Source organism: Buteo buteo, chromosome 12, assembly GCF_964188355.1.
Source record: "Buteo buteo chromosome 12, bButBut1.hap1.1, whole genome shotgun sequence".
Taxonomy (NCBI): Eukaryota; Metazoa; Chordata; class Aves; order Accipitriformes; family Accipitridae; genus Buteo; species Buteo buteo.
Window position 1 is genome coordinate 5,847,539 of NC_134182.1, and position 24,292 is coordinate 5,871,830.

The 24,292-nt window shown below is 45.7% G+C and overlaps 1 protein-coding gene across 1 annotated transcript in view; it reads right to left on the reverse strand.

Moving 5' to 3' along the window:
• Positions 1-21,602, reverse strand: part of CAPN13 (calpain 13) — a 50,169-nt gene extending 28,567 nt beyond the window's left edge. Inside the window, exons 1-5 of the mRNA XM_075042491.1 lie at positions 21,428-21,602; positions 17,079-17,327; positions 5,851-5,920; positions 4,873-4,991; positions 969-1,102 (exon numbers count right to left, since the gene is read on the reverse strand). Coding sequence (XP_074898592.1) covers positions 969-1,102; positions 4,873-4,991; positions 5,851-5,920; positions 17,079-17,327; positions 21,428-21,490 — 635 coding nt within the window. The 5' untranslated portion in view covers positions 21,491-21,602. The remainder of the gene's footprint in view (positions 1-968; positions 1,103-4,872; positions 4,992-5,850; positions 5,921-17,078; positions 17,328-21,427) is intronic.
• Positions 21,603-24,292: the final 2,690 nt, after the last annotated feature.

The following is a 24,292-nucleotide window of genomic DNA, read 5'->3' on the forward strand; positions in this document are numbered from 1 at the left end:
ATCGCTTGCAACTTTAATTTAATAGAGGTTTGGTTTGCTTTGTAATTAAAATCTTATGCAGCAAATTGATACTGAATCCTGAGTCAACTTTTCTGAGATAACTCAGGGCAAAATGCATCCTACTCCTGAGTCATTCAGATGGTGCTTTAACATTTGTTTATTCCTGACCAAATCTGCCAAAATAATTAGCTCTCTTCTCCAGCTCCTCTTCACTGCATTGCAAATGTTACACCTGCTTCACGTAGGGCATGTGTACCAAGTTCCAGCCCTTCATACTACCCCTCACACTGGAATTTCTCTTCAGCATATTTAATAATGGGCAATCTTACGGATGCTAAGGGACCACACTCTGATCCCTTCAGTCCTCAGAGGATTTTTTTTAAATTATTATCTCTTTATTAATCCTTATTAACCCTTCAGTACTCTGGGGACCTCAGCCAAGAGTCAGACCTCTCTGTGTGAAGTGAGAGCTGACCAGAGACTCACAGGAGTGCATGTGTTGTGCCTGAGCATGTTCTTCAGCCATGCTTCCTCTCATTGCTGGCTCCAAATATCTACATGATCTCTGATTAGTGATTGTAAACAGAGGTAATCCCTGCTTAGAGTCTGCACCTTTAAACAGAGGAAAATATGGAAAGGAAAACAGAGGCAAAAGAAGTCTGCTTAAAGTAAGGAGGAGATGCCCAGCCCCTTTTGTGTCACCAGCCATTGCCCCGTTCATTTTACTCCTCAGGCGTTAACGTCCCAGACTTGGACTGAGTACGTTTAGGTCTTCAGCCTGAGACCAACATCTCCAGGTTCTGTTGGCCCTGTGTTTGCATGCAGCCACAGTTCCTTGCATAAGCACAGCACAACATACACCGCTGTTAGCCTGAACTCCTCCCTGTGTGCTTTGCATAAAGCAGAGGGTGAAACTACCCATAGAAAGCATTCGGCACTGGGTGGAAGAATAGAACAGGTATATTTACTTGGCATATGCTTTTTCCAGCAAGGATGGCCAGAATTCATTTGACGTTCGAGGGTGTACAGACAGGTATCTTCCATTTAGGAATGGCAGTCGGTCATCTATCACTACATCCACCCAGTCTCCATATTGCCAGAACTGGAAATAAAATTTAAAAAAAAAAGAAAAAAGAAAAGAAGAGAGAGAAAAGAATGAGTCTCTTTTAAGAGCTAATATTCACGCCAAGCAACAGCCTCCTGAAATAGCACAGGAATTAATCTAAAGCATGGATATGTGCAAGTTGTCTCCTGAACTGCTTCAGGCTAATGGTCCACATTGTTAAACAAGCTACCAAGTGGCTGGATTTCCCAGTGGCAGGGGAAGTCATTTGGGAATATAAATAGTCCTGCAATCAGTGGGAAGAAAGATTCAACATGGAAAATATGCTAATATTCTTGGGCGATAGGCAAGCATTCAAGATGATGAAGAACAATCATGCAGATGGTTCAGTGAGCCTCACTCCTCAGCTGCACTTGGATTTTCCCCTGCAGCACAGCTCTTGGCCAGAGGGCCTCTGTCATGATCCAGTCTCTAGATTTTCTTTCCTCTGTGTTTCAATTAAGACTCTGACATGCTGTCATGGACAGGGACCGTGTAGTGACTAAAGACTGTTTTGAGGTGTTATCCATCTCCTTGATAGATGAGGAGGACGCAGGCGGTCTCTCCAGCATGTGGACAGAGCAGGTGTTTCTCCAGCTGATCCAGCTGATGAAACCTTTCAAGGGAGAAGATAGGGAAAGAGATCTGTGGGGAAGAACTAAAGCAGCCATTTCCAGAGTCATTAGCAGATTAATGTAGCTTAGCATGATTCGCAATCATAAGAGGCCAAGCTCTTATTTGCAGTAATGCTAAGGACTCCAGTGGAAGTATGCCAGCAATAGATTTAGTCTAGCATGATTTTATTTCAACAGCTTTGGTCAATGAAAAACCCTGAAATGAGCTGTTCTGTTAGAAAAGCACAAGACCAGATCTCCCCAGCAGCAAAGCAGCTTACAGTCTGCTAAGCCGAAAGCAGGTTTGATCCTACTTAAGTTCTGCCTCACCCCAGCCTTTCACTCCCTACATTAGTGGCGGCAGGAGGTGGCAGGGTTGGACTCTCTGAACTTGAGCTCCAGGAGCGGTTTGAGCCTTCTGCTTGATTTTGGCAGGATGAGGTTTGAGGAAAAGCCTGCCGATGGCTCTCCTCTGCCCAAAAAAGAGACAGGCAAAAGGACAGTCCAAAAGGAGGTGTCCTTTAAGTCACCTAACATGCCCTCCTGTCACCAGTCAACACCTGGCAGCAGGTCTGTATGGAGAAAAGGCGTGATGTCCAGCCACACCTCCCCATGGTGCTTCATGTGCAAACACAACAGGTAAACAAGGATAACAACACGGAACTGGCTGTGGGGATTAATGCAGTCCAAACACACTGAGTGACATTTTTCTAAAAGCCAAGTTCCTTGGCCATCTTCGGTAGGGAGCTCAAGCTTGGAGGCCTTCTGAATGCAGCACTGTATTTTTCTTCAGCTGGGTAAAGAGAGCTGCTTTGTCCTGACTGCCACAGACTTAAAGATCATGGTCTCATCTGAGCTCACAAGGACAGGAAAAGCTACAGTGGGAATGAGAAACCTCATGGAAAGTCCTAGGATGCTCTGGGAGTGCAAGAGTGGTACAGGAGAAGCCATTCTCCTCCCTATGCCTTCAGAGAGGCCCTATGCCTTCACTTTCTGGCTTGAGAGTTCAGCTTCATGAAATGTCTTTATACCCTCAGGATTTAAAGTACTGCAGATTGGAACGTGATAGCAAGTGAAACAAAGAATCCCTATGTAGGCAGGCTTCAAAGAGGGAAGCTCTTCATTTCCACATTAGTGGTGAGCCTTTTAAATCAGGACTTTGTTTTCCTTAGCTTAGAAGAGGAGGAAAAAGAAATGGACAGTTGCAAGATGACAACACCACACCTAGGGTGGTGCTGGTCGGAGGGGGAATACTGTGTAGTTATTTTACTTCCTTTTTCCCCTTCCTCACCAGGGACCTTAGAGAAATCTAGTTCTGGGATTGAGCAAGGAGAAATCCCATGCCTTTCAACCACTCTCTTTTCCATGCTATTAGAAGGCACCTTTTGCATGTATCCTGAAACTGAGGTCTTGACCACTTATGGCCTTTAAAGATTTCATCAATTTCTTCCTGAGAGCAGGGGCATTAACACCCAGGGTGGATCCTCCCTGTTTTGAGTGGATGCACTGTGCCATAACCCCCTGTAGTCCCTGCAGAACATTTCTGGTTTTTTCCCAGGCTGAGCTGCCGCTGCTTACTGTCACAACGCGTGGCACACCCTGCCTCACAAGCATCAGAGCTTCTATGGCAGAGAAAGTGATTCCTATACAAACACAAGACTGACTTAATTCCTGGTAAAATAACATCATTGTAATTATTGCCTAGATAAAAACGTTACCCCTCTTAACTACAGCTGATGAAGTGCTTAACACCCTTAATTCTTGCAGCCAAACAGCTAGTGTTGTGCAGGAAGACTGGAGCAGCCTTTTGTATTCCTGAGACGCAACGTGCTCCAGATCCAAAAGGGTGAAAAAAAGTTATAAGCTAAAATTTTTATATTAGCATATGATATGCCTTGTTTGTGATTTTTCACTGAACTGAGGACTGGTGGCTTAGCCTGTGGATGGCAGTAAAATATCTTTGATGGAATAATTGAAAGGCATTGCCGAGAAGCATTTCCATTCAGAGTAGCTTTCTCAGGGGTTTATTGCTCAAGGAAAGCCAGAAACAGTTGCATTGATTTGCAGATGAGATGACAGGGAAAACATTTTCAAATACTGTAAGGTATTTATACTGCTTAAGATTTAAGGATTGCTCCTAACTAATCTTTTCAAAGCTCTCATGAAAGACAATCTAGCTTGCATCCTTTTAATGTGTTTTAAGCGGAGTGGTGTCCATTCAGCTGGTTTATCTTATACAGTGCACCTCTGCATGCTGGAAATGGGCCAAGACAGAAACATCTGGTATTCCAAGGGGCAAAGGAATGGAGCAAAATTTAGACTGGCCACAAGATAATCCTCCTGGTGCTGCTCCATGAGAGCTCCAGGGGGTCAAAGAAGTCCCACTGCCAGAGCTCTTTGCTTGGTACTGAACTGCATGTAACAAAACAAAGTTGTGAAAAAACAGGGGATGATGAATGGCCGAGTATATACTGATTCTTTCTACAACCAGTTTAGTTTCTGGAGCTTAATGGTACTGCAAGTGCTTCTAATCCCCCAAGTTATTTGGTAGATTCAGATACAAGCAAGCAGGGCCTGCCAGTTACTATCCCAGTCACCCTCCTGGGAGATTCAGAGAATTTCAAGAGTTGGTAGAAAGTGAGATTTACTAAAAAGCCTTGCTCTTGTCTCTGAAAGAAACTTCTTTTCAAAATATCAAAAGCCTGTTCCTCTGATCTGTCTCCAAGGATTTGTAATTTCAAGCCATTTCCACGAGCTAGAAAGGCAAGGTGAAGTATATGGGGAAACAGAAAATGAGTCCAAATAGATACAGAGCACAGTTGTGCTGACAGCCATAACAAACTGTCCAAATCAAAGCGGACACCAAAATGCCATCTAAAACATATATGTACACAAATCTATCTGAATAGCTAGTATCTGTACCTCTGGACTCATAACTTTCAGAAAAGGGCTTCAAATTCCCTGAAGTGTGATTGCACCACCTGGAGCACAGGGAATCATTAGAAAATCTGGGATTTTCTGCAAAATTCTGAACTGGGAGTCAGTACTGAAGAACCAAAGCATTCAAGGATGTCGAGGTCTGGGACTGCAGTTTGGACCCCTATATAATCCAACCAGCCAAGCCCAAGCAGTATCAATACAGCAGAGAATACATACCCTGAAATGAAAAATCCCAGCATAACCATCCTGGAATCCTTGGTCCTTTGGTAAAACATTTTCCAAAAATTGCTTCTGCAGTGTCAGGGAGCCCAGGGCAGCCAGCATCCAGCAGTCACCTCAAGGGAGGGAAAAATCCAGTGCATTCAGTCAGTTACTCACTGTCGTGGACCATAACTAACTCTTTAGGTGAGTACACTTCAACATCTAAGAACCAGCTTGTTAAGACAAACCAACATTATTCTCTCTCCCTTTCCTCCTGAAAAATGCTGAACCACTATGCAGTATTCACCAGCAATGTCCTTTGGGAACCCTGATGCTACCCAGCCATCCTTTTCTACTTTCATGCTCCTCCTATCTTTTGTGGTCATGTTGAGACTTGCAGTCTAGAACATTCTTTAGGAAATCTTCAGACCTCTCAGTGGGGTGAGAAATATGAAGATATTTCTTTCTATATCAGAGCAGAGCTGCTCCCAAAGACAAACATGGTTATGGGCCAGGAGAGAAAGATGGAACCTATACAGGGTGCAGACACATGTCTGGGTAAGGATGAGAGAAGATGGAAAGAAATATCCACAGGGAAGAAAACACTGAGAGTCAGAGGAATACATTAGGATGAAAAGAAAACTCAGTCCTACACATGTTGGAGCTGTGCCTACTTACCCCTGAACTGTGATCATTGTACTTGAAGCATCTGCCTGATCTCAGTTGGACCTCCCTTTCTATGCTTATCCTTATATATGTAGAGGGCAGGTTCCGTACATAAGTAACAGGGATTCGAGCTGCTGCATTTGGGAATCCTGTTAAATAACTGCAATGAATTGTGTGTGGACTTGTGTGAGTCTGGATTGACTTGCACTGATTGTTTACGGTACCTACCGTGGTCCATGTCTTCCCACCAAGCACTCAGAACATAGCAAAGCAATCACAGGTTATTGCTTTGTGCCAATCTTTTCCAAAACAGGAATATGACCTTACCTATTTCTCCTTGCTTGATATCAAATCTGCTAACTCCATCTGTGATCAAATAAGGATTTCTCTGAAATTCCTGGAGGAAAGAAAATGCAAAGATCATTGTGAGTACCCAGCCTTTGCCAGCAGTGTGCTCCTGCCCCTTGAAGACCCTTGCTTGCCTACCTTTTCCACAGCTGAAAAGTATTTCTCCTGAGCCCTGACGTTTTGTTGCCTGCCACCAACAAAACCAGAGGAGCTACTCAGGCATCTCTTCTTTAGTCTGCTCTGTTCCTAGGGATGGGGACTTGTGGCTGGGCGCTCACCGAGTTTTCATGTGGGTTTCTCTAATGCTACCAACACCTTTCAGAGAGGCCTCTGAGCCTGGCTGCAAAATCGTGGAGTTTCCCGGGGGACAGTAGGGCAGAGACACAGAGGTTTCCAAGCAAAGAGGATCAGGGTCTGTACTTCAGCTCACCACTGGGTCTGGGAATGTTTTACTCTCTGAGCCTTTTGTGTTTCCATGCAGGACTAATACAGATCAGCCTGGGCTCCTTTTCATCACTCTGGTGAGGAAGCTATAGAAAGAGAGCTTAATCTTTCACTGCAAAATCCCATATGCCTGGCTGACTTATTTTTAATTCAGGGAGAATTTTTCTTGCATTCCTTGAGAGTCTTGCTTGGGCAGTGAAGGGGGAAACACTTCAGAGCTTGGATTTGCACACAGAAATGTGAACCATTCTCCCACCTGCGTCAGCTATTGGTCTGGGATATCTGAGTGCTCAGGTAGGAATGGCCTGAGCATCCCCTGTGAGTAACCCTTGGCACACCCCAACTGGATAAGGCTCTGTTTTGAAAGAGCAATCAGCCTTAAATAGGAAAGTCATCGTGCACCTAAGAAAATGAAGAGATAAAAGGGAGAAAAAACATCTGAGTAAGAAAAATAATACAGCAGCTCTTCCTTAAGCAGGCCCTGGCATTTCTTCTCCCCAATTGATTTGACATGCTGCACAAAAATGAGACCAGTGCACAATGCGACTCGTGACTCACACAGTTGTGTGAGCTCAGCATTAGCAAATGCTGTCAGTTCTCTGAAATGGCTTCACGGTGATCAAACCCCTCTAAGAAGTTTCCCTGTCAGTAGAAGACGCAACACAACGTTACTGCTCCAGGCTGGCAGACAGATCGTGCTCCCGCAGCACTGCTGACACTGGGGAAAGCAGCCGAGGCAGGTATCTTCCTTGACAGATGCTTTCACGCAGCCATCCACACCTATCGCAGGACTTCAGGGATTTGCGATAAGAGATTTACTCATAGTATGGGAGCAGGCCTAAGAAGTGGTGGTCACCATCAGCAGCAGTTGGTCATCATACAGGGAAGCAGCAGCGATCAGCCCTTCTCCCTTCTCCTCTACATGTGTCCCAGCTTTATCTTCTCCCTGCCTCTATTTCTCTGACAGCAGTTTGCCTCCCTCACCTGGGTGAATTCAAAACCTCCCACAAGCAGGAAAGAGTAACTTGCATGACAAGGCTCTGACCTTGGCTTATGCCTTTGTGTGTGTCTGACTTGCCAATAGTCATCCCAGAAAACTAACAGCATAAAGGAATGCGTATTTTATTTTTTTTTTCCCCCCATTATTTCTGAGACTGTTGAAATCTTAGTTGCCCCAGGCAGGGTGGCTGGGCTCTGATGGACGTGCTACAGTGCAGAGCTGCCACGGGGGTAACCACCATATACAAACAAGAGTCTGAAACTATTGGGAAGGCAGCTGTCTCTCTTATGGGATTCACGAGGAAGGGGCTGATGCTCTGCTCTGTGCTGGGATGATAAAGCTCTTAAGTGCACTGTGGATCCTGCTAGCCTGTTACAGAGACCAGCTGAAAAGTCAGCCCATTAGATGCCTCAGCAGATACCCTATTGCCCACCAAGATGTTCAACTCCTCAGTAAGCAAACGGGGATGAGCTGAGTCATTAAGCGGGTTTCTTGCTAAGAGAAACCAGCAATTTTGTCTAAATTAACAGAAACTAAACTAAACTAACAGAAAAGACATGATCTGAAGTCAGCCCCAGCCAACATGCCTTGATTGTGCATACAGACAATTTTGTGGTGCTCAGAGAGAACAAAAGCTGAAGTCAAACACTCTCACTATAATTCCCACCCACAACACACTAAGCTCTGCTTCCAGTGGGGTGTACTCCCCACAGACTTAGGGGGCAATAACTGGAAAGCAACACAGAGCATGCGACTAGCCATGGAAAAGGGGCTGCTCAGCAGCTGTCCCTCTGCAGAAACCACGCAACAAATAGAAGGTGAATTCCGACGGAGCTGACACCAGTGCCGCTGCCTGAAATGGCAGCAGTCCTCCTTGCTGTGTGCACTGCGGTCAGAAATAGCGGGGCAGGTTTTAACGTCAGGTTTGTGCTTTTGAGTGTAGCCACCTCTCTGTAGGCTTGAGAAGAAGAGGCAGCATAGGCACACTTCAAAGGGATGCACTGCACAGAGCATGGGGTCTTTGCAGAGCCTTGGGTGTGAGCCAAGGAAGGTCAGGGGACAAGCAGAAGCTGAAGCAAAGGCGGGAGGGGGCAGTGGCAGGGAATTGCAAGACCAAATACTCCGAAGAGCTCTGGAAGAGCGTGACCCCTGAAATCAGTGGTGGAATGGCTGTTCCCTTGAAGGATGCTGTGTGCAGCCTGAACTAAGCACAGAGCTTAGAGAGGACATAATTGCGATGGGTGCAGTGCTTTGGAAATCTGGGCCATCTCAACTGGAAGGAAAGGAATTCTCCAATTAGCTCCTATTCCTTCAAAGGCAAGAATACAGCAGTCATAAAACACCAGAAACTATCATCTATTATTGCAAAACACAGCTATGCACAGTTACCGCTACACAAAATGTGCAAGTCTCACTATATGCTAGTGCTCAAATTGCATGACAAATAGAGAAACCACAGATTTAACTGTAAGTCTGTCCAGCCTGTTTCACTGAGAAATTATGATGAGGCTTTGTGGCATTTTCCCCGAGACTTTTCAGTTTTAGCTGGAGGGGGAAAGAAGAGGGAGCATATGGAGGCACGTGGTCTCTTCACAGAGTATCTACAAGTCCAGCAGTGAAGGCAACCATATGGGCTGCAAGTCAACCGCTCTGCCTGAACTCATCGCCCCAGGACAAAGCTATCATCACTTGCTTTCCCTGGCCTGCTGAAGACTTCATTATGTATTCAAAATAAAAGAGAAGTTCAAGGTCAAACCAGTTCATCCTCTAGAGAATGGTCTTACCACTGAAGTACTGCTTATCCAAAGGGCAAGATGGAGAACTAATTTGAGAGGTGGAAGGAAAGCACCCTGAACACGCATCTGACACTAAGTTTCTTTTTATAATTGCTCAAAATTTTAAAAGGAAGAACAAGTCCCCAGAAGAAGCTGGAGGTGAGTAGTGTAGATGCAGGCCATGTGCAGACATACGCAAAGGACACAGTCAGACATTTCTGTGGAAAATTGGAAGCCTGAGGTGGGGTTTCATAGGCAGCATAAGCCAGTCTGACTGCAGGCTGCTTCTCAGTACGGTGGTCTGGCCGTGGCCACTTTCCCACAGATTTCCCCACTGGCCCAGCATGATCCTGAGTGCAGGTACAAGGCCACTAAGGGCTAAGTGGCACTCTTTGCAGTGCTTCCTCCCAATCAGTTCACCTTAATCCTAGAGTAAAATCCCAGCCCTGCTTCTGTTCCTGCCACAGCACCGCATCTTTCCCTTTGGCTGCACTTGTGTTGCTCTCCCCTGCACCAGCTCCACCTTCCTGACACGTCCTGCCATCGTAAGCCATAGCGTTCCCTGTTTAACAGGCACCAATTAAGAAAAATAAAAAGGCTGCTACTGATTGAAAACCAAACTGTTCTCAGCTGGACAAATCTTAATTCAGCATCACTGCTGTGCCTTCTGAATTAAGAAGCAAACATGGTATTGCAATTCCCTGGGCTGAGGGCACTGCCTAGACGTGCGCTGAGGAGGGGTCAGGCACGCCACTGTCATACATCCCAAACCCACAGAAAACCTCCACAGAATAGCTAACACAGAAATAAGGCAGTTGGAGTAACAAGGGAGGGCAGGACAAAGAATAAGATGTGCTGGGACACACCGAAGGTCTGTCTGTTGCCATGACTTGTCTCCGACAGCTTGGAGAGGGAGAGGATAACCGAGCAAGCTGAAACTAACACTCCTCTGCATACATCCTCCCACTCTCCATCACTTGGAGGCTAAAGGATTTCCCAGGCTGGAGGCTCTATCCACAGTTTCATGTTTATTAGACCTCAAGGGAACTGGGAATCTGTTTCCTTCAATCTGCCTAATTTTTACTTTTTTTTAAAACTCTCATTCTGCTTTTCTTTGACGTTCTCTTGGATGGGAAAACCCAGGCTAATCTCAAGGGGTTTGCTTGCACCATCAGAACTCAGTTCCCTGCTTTACAGCAGAATAGCTCAATTCCTAATTGCCTTTTTTCAATACAAATGCCTTAGTTGCTTAAAAACCCCTGCTCTGCCCCAGCGCTCTCTCACAAAGGAGGAGTGAGGTCCTCAGACTCCACACAGGTGGGGAGCCCACAAATGTGAGAGCAAAGTCCTGTTGGAGGATGGACTGGTGTCCAACAACCAGCAGAAACAGAAACCAGCTCAGATTTTACCTGCAACCTATTCGCTTTGTGTGGCTCAGTGTTAAAAACCAGTGACAATTACAAACAAACGAGGTAAATACAAAGGAGGTAAACAAGGGCGGTAGCCCTGTCTACCCCAAGCCTTTGAGAGGCGGTTTCCTTAGAGGTCTTGCAACCTCCCGCTTGGACCATACAGTACAAGCTGAAGTTTTCAAAGTGCCACGCTATTACCCACTATTTCCCCGTGACCACCACAGCCATATAATCCTGCTAGCTGACTCCCCAGCCTAAGAAACAGGGAAGCAGGTGAGTCAGCAAACCATCATAGGAGCAGTGCTTTCCCCTTAACCCGGGATGTGTGCATACCCCCACAACAATCAGCCCTTTCCAAAAGCAACAGAGTTCAGAGACAGTATGCAAATAAACCCTCCTCATCTACAGCCTGTGCAGAAAGACAGATGTAATAAATGGTGACGCACTGCAGCTTCCTCGGCCCGGAGAGATGAACTCTGAAGTTGAGGTTAGATGCAATCAGCTGAGTAGGCAAGGGCTGAGACAATGGCAGCCTGGAAACGCTGCTCCCGTTCAATTACACTGATTGCATGCGCACACTCGAAAATAAGGTGAATTGATTTTGATTTTCATCAAGGAGAAATACTGAACAGGATCCAAGGGCCTTGTGGCCCCTGGGAAATACTGAAGCTGTGAACTCCGCCACGAACAGCTGGCAAGCAGCTTTGGCTCATGCCGGAGAACAGCCCCACGGCGACAGACCTGCAGGTAGTGCAGGACAGCACTATCCCTCATCGCCACACATTTCCCATAACTTACTTTATTAAAACAGCTCATGTGACAATCCACATTTCTTTTTCCTGGGGTTTTTGGGGGTTTTTTTTTGTTGGGTTTTTTTTTAGGTTTGTCTTCATTTTTCCCCTGTGCTGTTAGAGCTAAGTTTTTAGGTTAACTTCAAACTGTTGTCTGATTTCTTGCCTGAATAAATTCTGTCTTTTTCACCCCTCAAGCTACAGACAAGCCAAGGCTGATGCAGCAGGAACTCCAGCTCAGGTTATTTGTCTGGAAAGATCCTAATTTCAAAATTATTTTTTTAAAGGATCCATTTTGGTTTAGTCGGTTCTTGGGTCCAAAATTCCTTAACATTGATTTAATTCCTGGAAATCAAATAAAATGCCAATAAACAAATAATCACCAAAACCAGTGCAGAATCATGACAGGCACTCTGTCGCTGAAAGAAGGTGACATTTGCTTTGGGAAGGGACAGAGGAAGAGAGGCAAAAATGCAAGCAAGCCCCTTTGCAAAATTACTGAATCAAATGATGAATCACTTTTCCCAGCAAACAAGCCTTGACTTAAACTCTATAATTTTCGCCAATGCTTTTTAGATACTAAGTGCAATAGCACAGTTCCCTGAGTCTCTGCTAAGGGAACAAGGCATTTTTCTCACTCAAGTTTACATTAAAGCGGCCGCTTTCTGTGGCTTCTATCCAAGGACTTCTTTTAGACCCTACTCTTCCCTTCCCCCGACACCGGACACGAGGCAAATACCCAGGAGTCCATGCCCTGATGCTACAAACAGACTGTGAATATGCAGAGGAAACCCATGTCGGCTATTTCAGACAGTCCTTTCACCATGCGCCCTCCTACTAGTCGCAGTAGAGGCACTCAGGGATTTCTCTCATGATGACACTCAGAGGTCCACTGGCCACCTTGCAGCTTTTCCCCCTCTTCTGGTTGCCTCACGTGGATGTCATAGCCCATGTTAAACAGGGGATGGACCCTCCTAGGACAGGCTCTTGCTCAGCAATCCCTCACTCCATAAGGTAGCCCCAGGGTCCCCAAGAGATGAAGGGTGAGCAGCTGCAGGAACAGCAGTCGGTGACATTGAAGACATTCAGAAAAATTTTCAGCAACTTCACCCTCTGCCCATTTTAGCCTTCTTTTTAAAGCATAAGCACTGAAGATCAGGGACTATCCTTAACATTTATAATGGGCACCATATCAAGTGCAATGGTGGGCTAACCCTGGTGCAGGGCCAAGGCACTGCTGCACACATGGTAATCTCTCTCCCCTCACATATACCATGTTTGAAAATATAACCAATGTTAGCAACAGTGAAGTTTCTTTTTGCATCTGTATAGTATCATGCATTATGCTCAGAACAGAGTAAAATCTTTAGCCTGAACACTAATTGATGAAAAACACGTATTCAACAACAGCAATTCATTTTGTGACTTCTTCTGTTCCACTCAATTGCTTGTGTGAAGGAAAAGCACTAAACAAGGAAAGAATTTGTTCTGAACATTTTTTTAAAGGAGCATCTCAGTTTTTAAAATCTGACATAACTCTTCAAGGAGAATTTCCCTTTGACTGTTCTTTAGAAAAGCCCAGCTACAGCAAATACCTTGTTCAGTCCAAAACAGAACTTCTTTTCCATTTCTCCAAAGTGTGGGTGAAGCAAAAGACCATTTCATTGCAGAGCTCCTGTTGTGTCTGGTACCTCCAAGCCCCACCTCTAGTAATGCTTGAAGTTCCACAGGCAAAATCTCTGTTACAAATTGCACTCATTTCAGTGGACATAGACTAAGGGCCTGGGGATGAAAACACAGCCTGGAGCAGTCCCTATCTGATGGGAAACTGCAACTACTGCAGAGTTAGGGAAAGTGACATTTCAAATGTTGTCTTGGTGCTCCTGATCCAGCTGCCCCCTGAGGGATTCCCATATTAAATCAGCTCACTTGAGTCTAAATAAGTTGTTTCTGACTGTCACCACTGACTGACTATTGCTGTCTGAAAATCAAGCTGTTTTCTCTACTTTATACATCACCCTCAGATATGAAGACCCCAAACTCTGAACACAATTGGCAATTCTCTTGACAACGTACCAGGTAAACTAGAAGCAGCATGTTGCTCAACTGCTTGGATCTGGAACAATGACAGCAGTTATAATTGCTATCTACCACTTAAATAACCAGATACCATATGACTCAGAAAATGGAGGCTAAGAGATTATTAGGACCAAGATGCCAAATTTTGTCATAGGTACCTTTCCAGCCAAATTTTTTTTAATGTCAGAGGGAGCTAACGGTGGAGGCTGAGAAAAATATAGATATAGGTTAAATTGGCTATGCTCTGTCGGCAGGATGCAACTACACTCTCTGGGAGATGTATTCAGGTAGGAAACAGTCTCCCTTGGGGAAATTATAGGTATCTCTGCCAAGTAGTTTAGGTAGCTTAAACACCTGGGATCATGTATCCTTAAGTTAGCATTGCAATGACCTAAGAACAAAGAATGAACATTTCTGCATGAGTGAAAGGTGCCCAACTGAAAAACTTCAGGAATGGGGCACTTCGACTCCTAAAACTGCAGCCTTCCCTCTTCTCCCCCGGGACCAACTCAGAGGCAACTGGATGCAGCACTGGCCTTTCAGGACATTTGAAATGCAAATACTATTTTATTTACTTCCTGACCCTTGGCTCAAAACATCTGCAGCTCTATAAATGAAAAGCAATGACTGCTTTAGCAACTTCTTCTGCCCCTGCTTTGTTCTGCCAGGAGACAGAGGCCACACTTTGATGTCACCGTGACAGAGCATGGGTGTTTTGGTGACGTTTGAGAACTTCTGGTTGGGGTCCCCAAGCAGTTGATGCCATTGCCCTTCATCTTGCATCTTGTATAGCAGGATGAATCCTGGCTGGTTGGGAAATGGCTACAGGAGGAAATTTTGGTCAAACTGGAAAAAAAAATTAGAATGGTGCCTTCTTCAGCACTGGCATCCTACGTTTCTGTTCCAGATGAGCCAGTTGAGTCAGCAGTCTCAACTTCTGTCCCCTGAGTACAACGTTGAAGATTAGCTAGTGATGCTGCCTTAACCTCTACAATAGAAGAAATGGCTTTTCAATGTTCATGTTGTGAACCCTGGACCATAAGCATATGGTTTAATTTTTCAGAGGAGAGCTCTGGCAAAGCCAATGACTTTTCATCCTGCTCTTTCCTGAAAAAAAAATGAAAATTTTTGGAAGCAATTGGTTTCAGTCAGTTTGGTGGGGTGATGGTGGAAACTGTGTAGTGATTGCTGACAAAATGGGACCACTGGGAAGGAGAGGACCTCTGCAAATTTTTGAAACCGATTCCACAAGAACTTTCATGGATTCAGCAAAATGGAAGGGGATTCTCCAACACCTGCCTCACCTGACAAACTTCAAGCACTAGCAGCAGGTTCTGCTTTTGGCAAGGTACGTCAGTTCCTTTGCACATTGTCGTGGTTTAACCCCAGCCAGCAACTAAGCACCACGCAGCCGCTCACTCACTCCCCCCTCATCCAGTGGGATGGGGGAGAAAATCAGGAAAAGAAGTAAAACTCCTGGGTTGAGATAAGAACGGTTTAATAGAACAGAAAAGAAGAAACTAATAATGATAATGATGACACTAATAAAATGACAACAGTAAGTAATAAAAGGATTGAACTGTACAAATTATGCACAGGGCAATTGCTCACCACCCGCCGACCGACACCCAGCCAGTCCCCGAGCGGCCAAAATCACTGGCCCCCCCCCCTTCCCAGTTCCTAAACTAGATGGGACGTCACATGGTATGGAATACACCGTTGGCCAGTTTGGGTCAGGTGCCCTGGCTGGGCATGAGAAGCTGAAAAATCCCCGACCATAGTCTAAACACTACTGAGCAACAACTGAAAACATCAGTGTTATCAACATTCTTCACATACTGAACTCAAAACATAGCACTGTACCAGCTACTAGGAAGACAGTTAACTCCATCCCGGCTGAAACCAGGACACACATGAAATAACTCTCAGGATATTAGAGTAGGATAGATGTTCTTCCCACACTGTGGTGCCTCAAAATTGGTGGCATTTGGGTGTTTAAGTCTGTTTGTATGCTTTTGAAATCCTACGCTTCTCTGCTGCTCCCAAATGGCAAAAACACCAGGGTGGTTAGTACTTAACAGAACTGTATCATAACATTTTATTCCAGTTTATTCATCTTTAAAATGCCCCTGAGAGTCCTTTCTAATATCCATGTTTGTCTTTTGTAAGTCTAATGCTTAGTTATCATATATTTGTCTTTCTCAGTCTGGAAATGGTGGCAACTAACTCGTCTCCTTTGCATTTTTTAGTTGCTATTCTACTATAACCCCTGTTTCAAGAGAGATTATCCCCACCTGCTACAAACCTGTAAGCAGAGTGCTGGTGTAAAAAACACAGCACCAGCTGCATTCTCACTGGACCCGGATTTGAAGAAAGGCTGCCTGAGGAGAAGCCCAGATGTTCAGCCAGCAGTACGAGCTGCTTCTGCAGAGAAGAATGACCCCTTCGTAGCAGCTCCACAGAGGACACTCAGACATCTGCACCCAGCGCCTCCACACCTACCAAATCATGTGATAAAGCATCGACCCAGATTGGAAGTGCCTGTACCTCTGCATACACAATTATTCGGATGCTTTCAGGCCCTGCTGCAGCAGTGGGTAGTGAAAAGTTGAAGCCTCAGGCTCTATCCCTATCACCACAACACTGCAGCCACCGCCCTGTTGGTGTCCAGGCTGCAGCTTCTGCTCCGTGTGATACCTTACCACATCACATCCCTTTTACACCGGGGCTGGGGCTTCCCACCTTTCCATTTGGGCATCCATATTCAGCAGCTACACAGGCTCCCTGGGCTAGCCTGCTTCCCTTCTGGGACCCATGGCTTTCAACGTCCATGCTGGCAGCAGCCGCTGCTGCTGCTATGCCAAGGCCGCCACACTGCCAAGCTCCAGCATGCCCTCATAGACCTGCTTACATCTGCTGTCCAAATAAATCTTTTCTAGTTGTCTTGTCCTGTTTGTACAGTTTCACAGTTACTGTCTCTACACCCCGGGGTGTTGCCTGCAGGGAGATGAACTGGTTTGCTCCAGCCCAGGGAAGCCAAAGGCCCCAGGCACTAGTGGTACCCTCAGCAAAACCCAGCAAAAGGGCAGCACGTGGCTAATCCAGTAGCTGCACCAGCAGCAAATGGTACACAGCAGTGCTATTCAGCACAGTAGGACCATAGAAAGATTACCTAAATTAGGTCCTAGGATAAAAGAGCTGAGTATGTGATTCCACCTCCCAATTTAAACATCCATATACCAGATGATGACAACTGCCTATTAAACTGCAACTGGGAATCAGCAGACAAATGTATTTCATCTAATGCCTTGTCCCGATTACTTTAAAAAAGGTATTGCTGAGTCAGTAGCTTAGATTACAGAAATCAGAGATCTTTAATAGAATTTGGCAGCTTTTCAGGTTTGCACAAAGACCTCTAGAAGCAGATCAAAGTGGGAACACTAGTTCTAGTCAGGTTCACAGGTGGAAACAAACTTCCTACAAAAACGTACCCAGTGAAATTATTAATGTTATAGAGGTTATCTTCCCTCCACACATCCCACAGCAAGGATCCCTCCTTACAGTGTTGTGCTCCCAGTGTTCCCCTTGGGGTCTACTTCCCTGCTTAGCAGATTGCCTTCCCCAAGGTGAAGGCCTTTAGCCCCTGGCCATCCGCACTCCCATTCAGCAGCAGGACTACAAAACAACCCCAGTTGGAGTAACTCACAGTTGGCCTCTTCCATTGTATTTGCCACAGTTTATCCGCTGGGAGCAGGTTGGGACCAATGGAACTGACGTGAGCGGGGAAGGTGGCATCCTCAAAAAGCAGTCCTTGGCTCAGGCACAAGGCTCGCAGCTGGTTGAAGTCCTGGTTATTAAATTTCTTCAGGTTCTGGAGGCTTCCTCTTGCCCCTCTTGTTTGCCAGCCCTGCTCCAACATCAGAGCAGAGCTGGGGGCGAGCATTGTGTCCCTTTCCTGTGAAGGAGAGACATGGACTGCCATTAGTTTCTCGATCTGAAGGGGTGCCTTAGGAGTGTGTGGGAAAGCAAACACCTCTCCCCTGCCCCAAGAGGACTGTGGACCAGCAGCTTGCAAAGCTGAGGGCAGTCACAGTGACAAAATCCTTATTAGCTGGAAATGCCTGGGGAAAGGGTAGTCGTCAAATCCCAACTGGTTTATCTTAAACCAGTGCTGTCACTGCTACAGATTCAATTTTGAGTCTTCCCTGAGGACAGAGAGCAAAGCTGTTAGCGAGCCGCTGTGTTAGCATTGAGGTACATCTGCAACATAAGTGAGCGTAGGGGATGGAGCAGGAGCAGCAGACCCAGGGGAGGAGGGAGGTGGTGTGAGCAGGGAGACTGCTCAGAATATCCATGGCCAGAAGAGTCCTGGGTCACAACTGTGCCCAGGGCACTTCTCAAGTTATTTCATTTCCACAAGTGAGCGCTTGACAGTCACTCCCTGCGAGACCTAAAGAAGGCAGAGGCTTGCCTTTCCTTGGGACCTGCTCCAAAGACCCCAGACAGATTAGGGGGGTGGCTTCCTACCAGCTTACACAGACGCTCCACCAGACTCCCTAAAGCTACAGTGCTGAGATGGGACCAAGCTACAACATCCAGACCTGGATCCCACCTGCACTACTTGCTCACGTGAGTGTGCACCAAAGTCTGGGGTTTTTGGACTCAGTCGTTCATTTGGAGGCCAGTGTTTAAGCAGATCTGAACAGTAGATTCATATTTAAACTGGGCAGTCACTGTGTGCCACCTGTACCTATGCCAGTCTGGAGCATGTTTGAACCCCTCTTTGTTAATATGTCTAAAGGAAAGGGGCAATTCACTTAGGAAAAATGAACATTTCACACATGCAGTGAAACTGCAGAATGGACAGACCTGCTAGCCCATCTGCTGGCACAGCTAGGGAAGGACGCAGGAGAGAAAATCTCCTGTTGTGGACTCTGTCCCCTTTACAGTCATCAAAGAGCACAGCAGGACTCTTGCCACCAAAGATCTGCTTTTTCTCCAAAGGGAGTCAGTGCATCATCCATGGAGATGCTGGATTGTGGGGTGGACTTTTGGGACATGAGCGGGAGAAGGGCACAGGAAGGTGGAAAACTTGCATGTTTAGACAGGTAGTGGCACCAGAGCTTTAAAAGAGCAATTTGTTCTGTCTAACCGGAGTAGGGGCTTTCAGGTGCACTCCCCAGAGCCACGTGGATGTACACAGACACACACGTGTGCACCATCCCCTGGGGATCTTCCTTCAGCTTAAAAGCTCTGTTGTGGATTTCAGAGTTCAGAGACATAGCAGGACGTTTGTGGAGCCTGCCTTGCCTCCTGGCTCCTCCAGCACCTTTTGTCATGCAAAATTACATATTGCTGGATCGAAATATAACTCAAGGTCCATGCCAGTTTTCACCCTTCATTCACACTTGCCCTCACAAAAACAAAATTTTAACTGTCCTGAGCTATAATTCCCCTTTTGTTCCTTTCCTTATGAAACAAGAAGCCCCTGGTGAAGCCCTGCATTAGCAGACTTCTAAGGGCACGAAGGATCACTGTGATCACCTCCTCTGGCTTTTTGCATGACAGATGCCACTGCACTGGATCCAGCGATTCCTGCCCCTAGCTCCTGTCTTTCACTTAAGATGTACCTCCACTTAAGATGTACCTTCTCATAAATTAGCACTAGAAAAATCCACCACAAGCCTGGGCAAGCCACTCCTACAGTTAATTAGCTTTGCTGTGCTAATTTCTAGCCTGAAGTCACTTCGTTTCACTTTCAAGCCACCGGATGCCATAGCTTTTTTTTTTTTTTTTTTTTTTAATTTTTTAAGTAGATGAAAGTGCTTTTTCCTACCAAACTTATCTGTAGATCTGATACGTTCCTGGTTCGGTACAAAGAGAGCAGATGGCTCCAGTAAGAGAAAAGCCTCAGATTTTTATTGTGAGTCACTCACACATGTGAAAAACATAGACCAGTCACACTGAGGGTGTGATACAGCCCCGCCTCCCCCCCCACCACTTTTTACTTAGCGTCATCACCTTTCTCAGTGCTTCAAGTCACTTGGCCTTCTGGCATTGTAACAACAACCTGGAAAAATAAGGAGTTTTACATCTCATTTTAATTAAAAGCCCCACCAAAAAAAAAAAAAAATCAGATGGAATTCAGAAAACACCCTCAGCCAACAAGAAGAGAGAACATTCCCCTTGGGCTTGCATTTTTTAATACAATGGAAATAAATCTCATGTAATGTACCATAACACGACAAGGGAATGGCTTCTTCTTAACAAATACTCATTTGAAACAGTGCCCAGGCCCCATGCATGCTAAGATCTATTTCTTGCAACAGTGTTCCAGCAAAACTGATTACTAATTCCAAAACTCAAATTAAAACTAACAGAGCTTGAAGGCTGGGTCTGACACGCGTTCCCTCTCTTCTGACAGAGAACAAGAGTTTTTAGCATGTGTGTGTGTGTTTAATTATGTTGTTTAACATATCCGGAATAAATTAGAAACGAGACTGAAGAAAATAATACACTTAACTACTTTTCCCTTGCAGGAATAACTTCACCAGCATTGGCTCTGGTGGCACACATGCACAGATACATGAGCTCTACATCCGTCCACGCCGCTGCGCAGGCAGCCCATGGGGTGACACGCACCCGGCTAGCACCGTCCTGTCCACACCGGCACGCTCGGCCGGCCACCTCTTTCAGAGCAGCGTCCTGAGGGCTGGCCACAGGTTGGCTCTCACGGAAGCATCAGCAAAGACGACAACAGCTTTTAAAGCACAATATTGCCTGCCTGATTGGGGAGCTTCTTACCCTTGCTGAACTCTGAGGCAGAAAGATTTTAAAGGGACAAAGTTATAACGCAATGGGTCTCAGAGGCATTGCCCTTGGACTGCTCCCTGCCGTGTGATGTGGGGAAAGAGAAGGGATTTCAAACACTCACAAAAGCTGGTTCAGACATGTTGTGAAACACTGGAGAAAAACAAGAGACTGACTCTTAACTAGGGAAGGAAATTATTATTCAGAAGGGATTAAACACACATTTACTTAGTCCTGGGACCTCCTCCAACACAATTACTTATCTGAAATGGAGAAAGGAATCACGCCCAACTTTGCATCTACTGCTCTTTTTTGGTCCCTCTTCCTTCTCAGCAGAGAGAGATCCATCCTGCTCTCTGTCTCAGAGAGAGGGTCAAATGACAAAGTGTGAGGGAGGGAAGGGGAACAGTGGAAAAGCTACAGAGGCAAGGAGAAAAAGAGACTGGGTGTGACAGTTGGAAGGGATGGGAAGGAAAGGGGAGTCTCTGAGGATATCAGAGCAAAAATGGTGATGACCCCTGCAGAAACAAACCTGGGAACCCCAAGCACCCACCATATTCTGCATTAAACAGCTTAAAAGCCAGCAGCAAAGGGTGTGTCTCATCTCCCTCCAGCACTCATTCATGAAAGCTGTCAAGCAACTATTATAATCAGGTACTCAATGGTGGCAAATGCTACTGACAGCTAATTACACTTTGCATAAAGATTTATGTCAGAGTACAGACATAATTTCTTTCAATGGCTTCTGATATTTTTCACTGAGTAGAAAGTGGAAATAGGCAATTAGAACCGTGTCTACTTCATAGCTGAACTATCCACCTTCTCCTCTCCACCGATTTTCTCAAAACATTTCCATTACATGTTGGCTCAGCTGCGTTTCTGTACAGCGGAGGGACCTGAACTTGGGCATCCTGAACCCCAGATGGACAACAGCTCCTTGTACATACAATGTGTGAAAGCCTTGAGTATCTCAGAAAATCAAAACCAAAGCCAGCACTCTGGCAACCCTCCAGGAGATTGCTTTCCCAGTGGCATCTTGCATGACCTTCTGCTCCAAACAGTCAGTGAAGTACTCCCTTTTGGCTATTTATTAAGTCAATTTTCTCATCATTTTGCATACATAGCATAGGACAGTTCCAGATACCTTTTTTCTACCTCATTTAACAGCAGCATACAGTAACTATAGAGTCCTCCTCATCTTAGAATCTCCACTCCCACTTGATCCAATTACTTCTGACAACTTACCGTTTTACTATGAGGCTCTTTCCAGGATGGCAAACTCATCTTTTCTTTCCCTCCAGGTAACATTAAGGACAGGGACTCTAATTTATTCTGTCTCTCCCAGAAAAATCCCTCTCAGTGTGTCTGAGGTGCTCTTCCAGCACTACTACTTGTATTTCACCTGCTTGATCTTGTACTAAGTAAAACAGCAAAGTCATGTTTTACCTGCAATGCCTCCGGTGTAACTCTCCAGCCAACACCAACAGAAAGACAGACAGGCTGGCACTATCCCCATTCTCCTTTATAGGGCAGCTTTTGCCACGCCTTAAGTAAACGTAACCAAGTTGAAGTCAAGTTCAAGGCCAAAAGCAAGCAATCTGACTCAGGTGTAATAGTTTCATACAGATACCATACCGTGGAGATAGATATATATATACTTCTATTAGCCATCAACAATGAATTGTCTATCAACCTATGTCAGTTGATAGTTTCCTGTGGCTAACTGTGGCTTCAGTCGCCGTTATTCTTATAAGAAAACAGGATTAGTTTGCACCTCCCACACTTTCACATTATCTGTTTTCCTCCTCACACCACCAGGAAATGCAGCAATCATGCTGGACTGGCAGGACTCACCACGAGAGAAGTTATCAGAGCTGTGTGTCATTCTTTCTGCAGCAGTAAAAGCAGCGGATACTTTTAGGCCAATGCCTGTTCGCATTTACACTGGGCTCTTACTTAAAATTCCACATCGGTTCAATCACTTGGGCAGTTCATTTCCTCTGGGACTGCCTAAGGAAGTAACAGTTATCTATATATTTAGGAGACCTAGGGGACTGGCTTCGGTTATCCTAAAGCCCAAAGCCAAAGGATTAAAGAGTGTCTAGCAAAAATATGGGAAGGAGGAGGTTATTTCATTTTGGGGAGGCCAAACTGAGATAGCCTAAAGCAGCCCAAAATTCAAGAGAATGGGTGCAGCACATTCTCAGGGACACATTCCCTAGCAGCAATCCTAAGTGTATTCCTACAGCCTACAAACATGTTTTTGAAGAAAAGGCCCTTGTTGTCCTGGTGGGCAGCAAGCTGAACAAGAGCCAACAAGGCACCCTTGCAATAAAGCAAAACCAACAGCATCCTGGGCCGCATGAGCTGCAGCATAGCCAGCAGGTCAAGGCAGGGGATGCTTCCCCTTTGCGCAGTGCTTTTGAGACCGTGTCTGCAGTACTGTATCCAGTTTTGGGCTGCCCAGTGTAAGAGGGGCACTGAAAGTGCAGCAAGTCCAGCAGAAACCCAACAGGATGGTCAGGAGGCTGGAGTACACAGCGTGAGAGAAGAGGCTGAGAGAGCTTGCCTGGTCAGCCAGGAGAAAGAGACCTGACTGCGGTCTCCCACTATTCAAAAGGCAGTTACAGAGAAGCTGGAGCCAGACTCTTCTTGAAAGTGCACAGCACACTGGCAGAGGCAATAAGCACAAGTAGCAGCAAGGAGAATTGGACGTGGTTGGAGAGAAAAAAAATTCTTTAGGGTGGTTCAGCCCAGGAACAGATGCCTGAAGAGACTGGAGCATCTCCACCCTTGGAGACATTCAGCTGGACGAGGCCATAAGCAATACCACCTAACTTGGAAGTCAACCCTGCTTTGAGCTGGAGCAGGACTCAAAGACCTTCTGAGGTCCCTTCTCAGAGAACTATCTCTATGCTTCACTGTTTCTGGAGCTGCAGCTCATGGGGCAGCATCCAGGCTGGCTTCAGGCCGGTTGGGACGTGTGCAGGTGGGATGCAGCAGTGGCAGCACAGAAGTCCACAGTGCTTGCAAAGGTCACCTGAAGACCTGCATGCTTAGTGCACTTCAAGCACTGTGCTAAGGCCTCACTGCTGTCAATACAAAAGGAAAACCAGCTCAGGTTATGGCTGCACGTACACAGCAGGTTAGGTACTTAGCCCAAGAAATCATCCTCTCTTTTTCAAGCTACCACAGCTTATTCATCAAAAGAAAAGTTACTCTGCAGTGAATGCTCATGAAATTTAGCTTGGGGATTAACAGAAAAACTTACCAATGCATAGCTCTTTTCCTTACCTAAAGTAACAGAATCACCTGGGCTCAGAAATTTCTTGAGAACAAGACTTTCTACTTGGACTGCAGTGGGATGCTAGCAGCTCCCATAGCAGCTGCTCCCTAGGAGCTAAGGGAGATGAGAACATAGAAGTGCCCATGAAAAAGACAGTTCAGCTTCTTCATCAATAGTTGGTTTAGTTCTGTGGGTCTAAAAGCTGTGTACTGCATCCTGCCTGCTCACATTTTAGGGCTTTCATTTCCTCGTAAGATCTCAACATTTAGCAAACTCTAATAGGAAATGCATCAGTGTAAATTAGAGCAAAACCTGCCCCAGAGAGCAAAACAGGTGCAGTTTTCCTTTAAGAGCTGTTTTCCACAACCGCTACATAAATAAAAGCTGATTGCACCAGAAGCAGGGAGCAAAGATTTCCTCATTGCAGGAAAGGAGCTCTGGGGTGATAAATGCCAGTGCTGCTAGCTCATCTGACAGCACACGTGCTGTTAATCGCCTCCTCTCTGGGGAAACGACAGGTATATTCCCCTCCAGGTATGGTGATTCATTGTCTGGAACTGATATCTCTGCTTAAATGGTGGATTAACATGATTTAAGAAATATTCATTGCAAAGTTGATTAGAAAGCACCATCACCAACCTGGCAGGAGATTTCAGTTATTGCAGCATGACACCATTTTGAGATTGTCAGCTTTTCTGCAGAAGGCTCTATTGATGTGTCCATTTTCACAGTGGCTCCAGAGAAGGAAACCCAGAAGGCTGAGGGATTTATGTGCAGTAATGAGCCTTTGGATTATTTGCTCTCCTAAATGTTTGTGGAATCCT